This window comes from Atta colombica, unplaced genomic scaffold, assembly GCF_001594045.1.
Source record: "Atta colombica isolate Treedump-2 unplaced genomic scaffold, Acol1.0 scaffold83, whole genome shotgun sequence".
Lineage (NCBI taxonomy): Eukaryota > Metazoa > Arthropoda > Insecta > Hymenoptera > Formicidae > Atta > Atta colombica.
Window position 1 is genome coordinate 311,177 of NW_017259576.1, and position 11,369 is coordinate 322,545.

An 11,369-nucleotide genomic window follows, 5' to 3' on the forward strand; every position below is an offset into this window, starting at 1 on the left:
TTCCATGAAAATTCCAAACATCCTTCCTTTATTATAGACATAGGTTCTAAAATAGAAGTTATGATAATAAAACAATATGATAAAACAATGGATATTATCATCCTACCATCGTTCGGTGTGGATTTTTTGTAAGCTACTAATTCTCCTTCTGCACAAGAGAACAAAAAATATTCTGATTTAAGTTGAGCCCATTCAAGTTTATAAATGGTATTTCGATGATACTGCCGGTATAATATAGGTTGTTTATTGGTTCCAATTGCATCAAACACGCCAACGCGACCCTCTCCAGTACCAAAAGCAACGGTAGATTCATCTTCCGGGAACCATGATATCTGGTGGAATATATTTTATGCTATGATGCTATGATATTAATTCATAACATTTTCTCACACATAAAAATACTTCAAAAAACAGTTCCGTGCGAGAATTTCTTACCACTCTTATTTTTCCCTTTATCTTCTGCCAGTGCATAACAACGTCGAAAATCGTTGTATGTGGTTCAGATAAATTCCATAGACGCAGCATCGCGTCTCCTACGCCAAATGCAATGCGTGAGGTATCAATAGGACAAGCATTCATACAATAAACGAATCCTCCTTGTGTAGGAATCTTGTGCTCTAGGATCGCCAATTTCGTAGGATCGCTGTTAGATTTGCAACATATAACCCAGCGATCTTGTGCTGAAGACCAGACCTTGAGCCTAAAGTATTGATAAAATATCAAAATGAAAAATTTCAATATTTATATGTTCTAATTTATATAAAGTTTTTACTCACTCGGAATTTGTTTTCAAGTCATCAGATGTTCCATCGTAATTGGATATAGCAGCTATCGAAAATAATCCTCTACTATGGAATGTATGGAACAATTTATACTTAGGCTTCTCTCTGTCTGTTGAAAGTTCCCAAGAAAGAAGTTCACCCCAAAGGGAACTAGTCAGAAGCAAATTGGGCTCTGCCCAACATACTGCAATCCAGGTTCCACCTGTAGTGCTGAGCTTGCTTTTATATGAGACAGGCATGATAGGCGTATTTGGTATATTTAGTACAGTTTCATATCTACCATCTCTACCGGCTCTCCAAATGAATATAGATCTGAATATAAAAAAGATAAATATAACAGTAGTTTTTTTTAATTATCTGTTTCTTATATTTTAAGTGTAACAAGATAAATATTCATATATATTTTATGTAACTGATAAATTTAGTATGTGACACAGAATATATACATTTTATATATAATATATAAATATAATATATAAATCTTATAAAAGCTCACCTATCTTTTGCACCAGAAGCTAAAAGTAAATCTCTCCTATTTCCTCCATTTAAAATATTCATGTCTGAAGGACACCAAGATAAACTAACTATGTCCTCATTATGTCCTCTCATTCTATACAATATTGTATCTTTTTGAACAATATAAACTAATCCGCTTTTAGTACCTATTGCCACAAGACTAGAGTCATGAGGACAGCAAGCTACACATGTAGCAGTTAGCTTGCCTAGAGATACTATTTTCGAAGTCTTATACTGTATATTACAGTACATTAAATAACCCTCCAAATTCACTGCACACGCAAGATTTTCATCTTTGGCTGACCAGTCAACTCCCACAATCAATTTGCTTCCCTATATTAATAAATATATATTAATATAAGTTATATATATAGTTAATATATATTAACATAAATAATTAACATTTATAAGTTATTATGGAATATATTTACATCGACAAAAGCAAATTCCGCTAACAACTCCAATGTATCCACATTCCAAACCCTAGCTTTGGTATCATCACCACCACATATTAACAGCTCTGGACTGTCTGGATTATCAAGTTTAGGACAAAATGCTAATGCAGTTACTTTGTCTTTAAAATAATCCTTGATTACAGAATACTGCATAACATTGTCTTCTTTCTGTTTGGCAATGACAACAAAGTTCCTTGCGCCCCATGCTACAGTTCCACGTTTAGAGCAAGCAAGGATATTGCTCAAATACCAATTTGGTGAAGGAGGCAATGTAACTTCATTCATCCTGACGTATTCTCTGTTAACAAAAGAAACAACTCTTATAAAATTATCTTATTGACAGCTTATTGAAAACATTCTGTAAAAAATATTTGTTAAATTGGCAAACAGAACGCCAGAACAAAAATGAATAACAGAATCAACAGAAAATCAAAGTTAAGACAATAATAATGGTAAATTGACTATAGAAATCAAGCAAAATCTGCCTTTTCATAAATTTCTAAATAATATATTTTGTTTAAATGATTATAAAATTATAGATACTTGATTTCTGGATTTTTACTGTTCGATTTCCTCTCGTTATATGTTAGCAGGTTACAATATGCTCTACTGATAAAACATGATTTTAATGCATATACAATTGATGCTAATTTGCAATATTCTGTTGGAATGCTAATAAATTACTAGCAGTTTGTTAACATTTCACTGGATACTGACTAAATTCCTGTCCTTTTTCACAGTAGTGCAAGACCATAAAATATATAAGTATATACACAAAAGTTTAAATATATAAATATATAAATAAATGTACAAGTAAAATATATAAATAATAAGATATAAGGTACAAATTTTGACTTCTAGAATCGGATTCCTTAACAAATCACTAATTCTTTTTCACTTTTTTACGCAACTGGTCGATTAAAGGTTAACCGGTGTCCGGCACTTTCAATTGTGAATTTATCCATATGATGAAATCGAAGACGATAAACTCAGACAAACTTAGAAAAACTTTAAAATACCTTGCTCGAATTTACAATCGTTAGATGGTGACTCAATTACACTAAGTATTCTTTATTGACCGTCACGTGGGAATGCGCACGACAAACAAGGATCTCGGATCTCGACATGTACTTGTGAATTATTATTCGTTAAAAGAGCTATCGGTTATCGATATTTATTTCCTTGACAAAACACTTTTCTTGCCAAAACATGTATGTTTGTATCGAGTTATAACAAAAGCCGAAAACGTACGAAATCGTTGAACTTTTAAAATTGATGAAGCTCAAGTAAACACGTGCGATACATATATGTACAGGCTGTGGTCAAAGTCTTGCTATAAATACTTTGAAGCGTTTAATGGACCAATTACAAGAAAGAATTTTACAAACTAACCAATTAAAAAATAATTCGAAGCGTTTGTAGCATCGTGTTGGCCATACCCACAAATCGAGACTTATAAAAAGATTTAAAATAAAATGGAAGTAATGTAAAGTTTGTACGTAATATTAAATTGATTATAAATTCAAGTAAGTCTCATTAACGAAGAAAGAACGATGAAAAATTGTCTTAAGACTATTATATTTTTTTATTAATATTAAGCAGAAGTTTATAAATATAAGATCATATTTGAATATAAGATCATATTTGATTTGTGCAGGTAAATAGAATTGTTTTTTAAATAATTGAATAAATCAATCTTTTCTAATAAAAATTAATTGATCACTATTAAATCAAAAGAAAGAGAATAGCAGCGATAAATTAATTTTTGCAACGTTATTTTGATTAGATGTTATAAATGACACTGGTAAATAAATAAATTTAAGAATTAAAATTTCAGAATTAAAAATTTATTGAATTAAAACAAGAAATTAAGAATGAAATAAAATATGCAAAAAAATGTAAATTCATTTTTAATTTAATATTCTAACTTCTATCTAATTAAATCTATAATATCTAATTAAGTATTTTATTTTAAAAAATAAGACTTAAATTTTAAATTCTATAACATGTTTCTTTATTACAATATTCTATTTCAATTTTTATAGTTAATTCGTAGTCAATTTTATTGTAAACTCTATATAATTTTATGTTCTTTTCAATTAAAACTTTTATTTTATATAACTTTGTTCCTTTTTTTTCCAGAAACATACTGCACGTAGCAGTATTAATTATAATTATTTAATAATCTATCTATCTTAAAAATGATATTAAAGGATATTTTCTAGAAACATGCATTCAGAAACACGAGTGTGTTCATTTTATTGACTAAAATTAAATATCATAAAATTGTATGTCTAGGATCAAACTTGATCTGACGATCTTGAATATAAAATTGGACTTTGAGAGAATGTCACCTTATGAGAAATCAGACTTAAAACAATCTTAAACGCAAAATTAATCGAACTACTACAAAACATGACACGCCTTATTATGAAAAAGTGTTTCAAGAAAAATGTAAAATTTTCCAATCAAAACAAATATTTCCTTCCAACTATACGTAGAATACAAATGAGAAGAATAAATTGCTCGCCTAGTTACTCATTACAATTACTAGCACGAACAACTACATAAAGTGTACCTTTATTTTTCAATTATGGACAATTTTCAGACTATAATGACTAATATAATTCCATTTGTTCTATTATCGCGTCTCCCCTCCTTTCTTTCTTTTTCTGTCTCTTTTCTGACTGATGTATACATTCGTCAGCGTTTCTTAAACGTATAAATATCGTGGCAGAAACAAGGACTCAGTTGCAAGTAAAGAACATAACCATACTTCTCATCTCTTTAATCTTTTATTAATACATCTTAACATCTCCGGGGGATCCGCGATCCAATTCAAATCCTTTCGTCGTTTATCAAATTCAAATCCTATCGGACACCGACATGATGTGGCCAATTGTGATAGCATTCCTTTTGGTATTTTGCGACCTTGCTGCAGCTATAACATTCGATATTTTGCAAGACATTTCGCCGAGCGCGCTCATGAATACGATGCGGGATAACAAGGAACAGCTGAACAGCGTCAAATTCAATATCGATGCCAGTCTTAATACAGTAAATGTATTTTTTTCTATATTCTGATTTTTAGATTTTATAACACGATATCTTATATTTAAAATGATCTCAATGGAATCTTAAGATTACTTGTGACAGGTTTAATTTTTTGAATTTTCTTACTGTAATATTTTAATTCGTGAATTTCAAGACAATCTATATCATAATAAACTTTTGATAAATATTAAGATTGTGATCTGTATCACTAGTGTTAAATAAACAAACCATTCATTTCTCCTAGGTGCAAATGATAAGAAAAGCTGGTTATCCTGCAGAAGCTCATGTTGTACAGACGCAGGACGGTTATCTTTTAACACTTCATCGTATCCCAAATAACAAGTATCAGCCAGTTTTGTTGCAGCATGGTTTGTTGTGCAGCTCTGCAGACTGGGTCATTGCCGGCAAGGATAAAGGACTTGGTACCTTCAATTTAAAGAAATCATCGATTACGCTTCGGAAAAATGTCAAAATAAATTCTCAAATTTCAATGTGCCAAAAAAATTTAATATGTCTAATGCAAATTATAACGCATTTTGGTTTTGAAAGATTTTATTTTTATTTTTTTAATATTATATTCAAGACAAAATAATCAATAGGCTCTAGAAAAGAAAAATCTAAAAGATAATAAATAAAATGTCAATTTGAACTAATATTAGTTATTAGTGTGTATTAGTTATTAGTGTGTAGTTATTAGTGTTTTATATCATTTATTCAAAATGAGTAGTAAAGCATATACATTTCGACCTACAGTCAAGATCCTCTTCAGTACAAAGAAAATTAATTAAATGTAAATATTAAATATTAATTACATAATGATAGCACGAGTATAAGCGAGTATAAACTATTAAAGTATAAAATACAAAAAATTGGTAGTAATGTCCGAATTAATCTTAGTCATCAAATTATTAAGTTTACCAAAAAGAAAGAAATTTTATTGTTTTGAATCGAAAGACCAAAAGAAGTTAAAAAATATTTTTAATTGTGCTAACATAAAGTTTTTCACATAAAATATAATAAAATATGATAAAATATGATAAATTAAACTTACATGATTGTCATTGAGCTGTTTCTATAAGGTTTTTTATACATATTCCATTAGACTGTTCCATTTATTGTGATTTAAACACAAATATGAATAAATTAAAAAGTTAATATAAATAATGGTTAATATCAAAATTCAATTCACTTACTAAAAAAAGTTATTAGACATAACTGTTTGGTAGACAAATGTAAAATGAAAATTGAGAAAAATAGTAGACAACTGAATATGTACTTACAATGACGATAAGTATAAATAATAAATAGTCAAGGATAAATTGTTTGCGCTATCATTATATAATTAGTATTTAATATTTAATTAATTTTCTGAAGAAAACTTTGATCGTAGATCAAAACATATACGCTTTACTATTCATTTTGAATAAATAAAATACACACTAATAATCAGTGTTGGCTCAAATTGGCATTTTATTTATTATCTTTTAATATTATATTGTTTATGCAAATAATTTTAACTATTAAGATCAAATATTGTTCTTCTAGATTTTAAATAAAATTTCACTTTTTATGTAAAATCGGATTAATATATAAGAAAAAAATCAGATGTATGGCTAGACTATGCGTACTAACATTATAAAGCCAAAATATTATCATCTAATTATTGTAAACAATGTTTTCTTTATTATGTTAGCTTTCATATTGGCTGACCAGGGCTATGATGTTTGGTTGGGCAATATTCGTGGGAATACTTATTCAAGGGCACATGTTTCTTTATCTCCATCGGATTCAAGATTTTGGAATTTCAGGTACTCACATTATAAAATAAAAAAATAACAGTGTATTCAAAATGATATAGTGAAATAATGATTTATATCAATAACATAAGAGCATCAGCAGTTCTTTGAAAGAAATAACCGAATACATTAAAAGTGATATTCAAAAATATTTTAAAAGTATGCATTATGTAGTATATAGCATCCACGATTATTATTGATTATATAACTTATTTTCATATTTCCCACGAGATATGCTTCTACGAGGTTTTCACAAATTGACGTAATAATGAATTTATTAGCCTTCTCAATCTCCAATCGTAAATTCGATTGAAAATATCTGGTCAATATCATGAAGATAAAGCTTCAAGAAAAATAAATATTTATTTGAAGTAGTTATCTTTGGCAAGTACTTTGGAAAATTTGGGAGATCTTATCCAATAATCTGACCGAAAATTTCATAGAAAGCATTCAGACAGTTACAAATAATAATAGTAATTGGTTGCCACACTTATTAAATAAATATATTTTAATCATGTAATGTACTTTTAAAATATAACTTCAATTTTTTAAAATATACTCGATTTTTTTTAAAGAACTGCTCGACAATGCTCTTATCACTATAATTTATAGTAAAAAAATGAAAGTTAGTTAATTTTTATATTATTTTTATTTTATATTATAATATATACTTTGTTATATTTTGTGATATATCTATATCGATTAAAATTGTTATTAGCTTTCATGAAATGGGCATCTATGATTTACCTGCGATGATTTCGTACATCACGAATATAACATCACATCCATTGCACACATACATTGGTCATTCAATGGGTACAACTTCTTTTTATATAATGGCAGTGGAACATCCAGAAATTGCTCGAATGGTGCAAATGATGATTAGTCTCGCGCCTGCAGTTTTTGTGAACCATATGAAAAGTCCAATACGATATTTTTCTCGTTTCGTACAGAAACTTGAGGTAATGTGTCTAAATATATTGCTAGAAAGTAAGTTAATTATTAATATATAACGATTCAAAACTATATATGATAGTTAAGAAACTACATCTAACATTAATTCACCTTGTCTTATAATTTTACGCTACATAGAACAGTACTTGCAAAGATTTGCACATTTCGAACTGATTCCGGCGAGCGATCCCTTTGAGACTCGACGGCTAAGCCGCCGAGTGCTCACGTGACGCTCTAGTTCAGGAACGTCCAGAAATATAGGAAGCGCACCTTTCGCCAAATTATTATTGAAACTATGTTTATAATTGAAATTATGTTTTTTATTAAATAATTTATTTCTATTAACATAAAATTTTCTATTGTTAATTTATTCATTTTTAATGATACACTTATATCTTAACGTAGTTTTCTAATACATTATATAATTATGATAACGTTACATTTCGACAATATCTTTCCACATCACTCATGAGATACTATTGGTAAGATGCGTTTTTTTTTTAATGTAATTTCCCCGGGCAAAAAGAAGAATCGAAAAGAAGAATCAAAATTATACAAAATTATCATATAGTAGTACGATGTATAATTTTGCTTTCCTGCTAATCAATTCGAGTATTTGATTCTTCTTTTTGTGGAATAGACCTACTGAGGAAATCACATTAAAAAAAAATGCACCTAACAATAGTATCTCACGAGTAATGTAGAAAGCTATTGTCGAAATGTACGTTATCATAATTATGTAATATATTAAGAAATATGATATATGAAAAAAAAATAGAAAAAAATGAAAAAGATACTTCAAATGAATCAATTTATTTTCAAACACTTGCTAAAGTTAGAACAATCAAAACAATGATAAGTAAATTATATACTATTCCAATTAAGGAATTCGGGGATTACAGATAATCACACATTTCTTCGGCAAAAATGAGTTTCTGCCACACAGCGATATGCTAGACTATCTATCTAAGTATGGCTGTGAGATATTTAATATTGAGAAGGAGATCTGCGCCAACGTGATATTCCTAGTCTGTGGATTCGACAAAGAACAGTTCAACTACGTAAGCATTCCACGAAAGCCGTAATTGAAGTGCGCTTCGAAAGTCACATTTAGCATATGCAATGACGCTTTAAATCAACCAAGATATTATACCGTTTCCTAGACTCTGCTACCAGTGATTCTGAATCACGATCCAGCCGGCGCCTCGGCTAAAACGTTGGTGCATTTCAGCCAGGAAATCGAGTCGGGCAAATTTCGTCAATACGACTATGGACGCAAAAATAATTTGCTGATTTATAATGCAACGGAACCGCCAGACTATAATCTAGGGAGTATCACCGTGCCAATTGCGATATTCTATGGCGACAATGATTGGTTGGCCAGCAATGTGGTAGGTAGCAGGAAAATGAATATTTAGATTAAAAAGACACGTGGGAAATACATATTAAGAACTAATTCGTATTAATTTCATACTTCAAGTTATAATAATATACTATTGTGACTATACCACATTCAATGCATCATTATTTTACTTTATCATCATAAATAATTGAAATTTTAAAATTTTGAATCTGACTGAAATAAAGAAACATGTGTCTAGAATCTAAATTGAAAACATTGCGTATAAAGAGTTGAGTAAGGAGTATAAAATAATGCATGACAACTTGATATTTTTTTTTAAGGATGTGAAGAAACTTTACCATCTGTTACCCAACATATTGGATATGTACAGAGTACCTAAATTTAATCACCTGGATTTCATCTGGGGCAAGGACGCGCCTAAGCTCGTGTACAAGAGACTGCTTGAGATTATGAAGAAGATTTGAAACTGCTAAAGATTATGAAGAAGATAATGTGCCATAACGATAAGAAATGATTGAGATACCAAATCTTTTCGGTGTTATTGTGATCATAAATTAAGAGTAATTCAACTCACTATTTTATATTTATGTAGGTGTATTAAAATAATGCTGTTTTGCCGCCGTTTTTTGATCGTTATTTTGACATGAAACTGGATGAATGAGATTTTCAATACAAGCAAAAATGTATTAAAAATTTCAATTTGACTATGAATACTATTCATTTACCAAATTATTAGTGATATTTTTATTAAATAAAATTAATAACTTCAAACAATAAATATAAATTATTGTAAAATGAATTTCTTGCTAATAATAAGACAATATAAAATTTTTTATATTTAATTAAACCGTTAATAATATTAAAAGTTTGTTACAGAAGATTCATAAACTTTGTTTATAAATTATTGCAGGATTAAAAAAAATTATGCAGATATTTTTACATTGCATAAGCTTGAATGACCTTTTATATTATTAATGATTAAATAATAAAAATTGTAATCAAAATAATATATCAGAAAAATCACTTATTATTCTCATTATTTGTAACATTCTATAATAATCTATTTAATACTAATTAATATTGATAATTTCCAATAATATCAGTTTTTCTCAAAAATGTTAATCCTTTATTATTATATCTTCAATCTCATATGAATTCTATAAAATTTAATGACTTGCAACAATTTTTCAAAATGTAAACGCGAAAAAATTTTTAAATAATGCTGCTATTAATAACAATTTGGCAAATCACTTTTATGAAATTTATATTAAAAATTTATATTAAAATAAAATTTATATTTCGTAAATAGCAAATAATTTGTAGGAAGAATTAATATCAATAATACCTGTTTTGATTTATTGATATATGACAATAAATTATCATAAATTATATTTTTACAAAGAAAAAGATTCAGGTTCTTTTTTTTTTATTACTTAGAATTTTGTCTATAAAATTATAATAAAAAGTATTGTTAATATGTAATTATCTTGAAATGCTTTATATACAGAGGCGGACAGCACAGTGTTTTAAATGTGAAGGATACAGTTTGTTGGGCAATATTTATATTTGAAACTTTAGTAACAATAAAGCACGTACGCACGTACACATCTATTGTATAATTTTCAGAGCAGAAATAAACCAAGAAACACTTTTAATATAAACTTTAGGGACTGTTAACTCTTATAAAATATCTAAATATTCTATGGTAACTTTATTAGCATAAAATAATTAAATTTGATCTTATTAAATAAAACATTTTATGTCATTATGTATACTATATAATGTATACTATATATGTATATATATATATTTCTTATATATATTATATATATATGTATACTATATAATGACATGTAACAATATAATATTAAACGTTCGTATCATACATTTATTATTTTATGCTATTCACGACGCTATATATCGTCAATTTAACGTTCTGTTTTTTATTTGTATTTTTACATTACTGAGTGAATATTTTTCAATATATTCATATATATTCATCATAACATGCTACTGAAACACGTAACGCTCTCGGAAAACAAAGACAAAAGAAAAAAAAATTACTGTTATTTCTAAAAAAATTACAACGGAAAAAATTATAACGGAAGTATGCAATTGGCCAAGTTTACTTCGTCAACGAAGACTAGGGCCATTAATTACAAAAGACAAGGTAGTATGCAACGTTCTGTATCTGGTGATATAACTGGAAAGATAATTCTATATGAAGAAATAAGTCGAAAACGCATAAATTTTAAACGTATAAGATTTTACATTCAGGAAAATCGACTTTAAAATTTTATTTTACGTTTTTAATATATATTTTTATATATTTATTTTTATATAATAATTATTTTTATATACTTATTTTTTCATATATAATCCATTTTCTCTTTCTCAGTTGTATCAACATGCAGTTACCCTCTCTCTCTCTCTCTCTCTCTCTCTCTCT

The 11,369-nt window shown here is 28.0% G+C and overlaps 2 protein-coding genes across 2 annotated transcripts in view; one reads left to right on the plus strand and one right to left on the minus strand.

Annotated features, from left to right (window-relative positions):
- The window catches only part of LOC108693002 (gem-associated protein 5), a 6,123-nt gene extending 4,085 nt beyond the window's left edge, over positions 1–2,038 (minus strand). The window contains 6 exon segments of the mRNA XM_018201627.1: positions 2–46; positions 107–332; positions 436–700; positions 777–1,094; positions 1,279–1,631; positions 1,730–2,038. Coding sequence (XP_018057116.1) covers positions 2–46; positions 107–332; positions 436–700; positions 777–1,094; positions 1,279–1,631; positions 1,730–2,038 — 1,516 coding nt within the window.
- Positions 2,039–4,467: 2,429 nt separating this feature from the next.
- On the plus strand, positions 4,468–9,694 carry LOC108692873 (lipase 3-like). The gene is made up of 7 exons (XM_018201414.1): positions 4,468–4,810; positions 5,052–5,229; positions 6,501–6,615; positions 7,322–7,565; positions 8,460–8,618; positions 8,721–8,948; positions 9,241–9,694. The coding sequence occupies exons 1-7, from the start codon at positions 4,640–4,642 to the stop codon at positions 9,382–9,384; spliced, it is 1,239 nt and encodes a 412-aa protein (XP_018056903.1). The 5' UTR covers positions 4,468–4,639; the 3' UTR covers positions 9,385–9,694.
- The last annotated feature ends 1,675 nt before the right edge of the window (positions 9,695–11,369 follow it).

Coding starts and splice junctions, on each gene's coding strand:
- LOC108692873 (XM_018201414.1), top strand. CDS start 4,640: ATGATGTGGCCAATTGTGATAGCATTCCTTTTGGTATTTTGCGACCTT. Junction 5,230..6,500: donor CGGCAAGGATAAAGGACTTG/GTACCTTCAATT, acceptor TTATTATGTTAG/CTTTCATATTGGCTGACCAG. Junction 7,566..8,459: donor GTTTCGTACAGAAACTTGAG/GTAATGTGTCTA, acceptor CGGGGATTACAG/ATAATCACACATTTCTTCGG.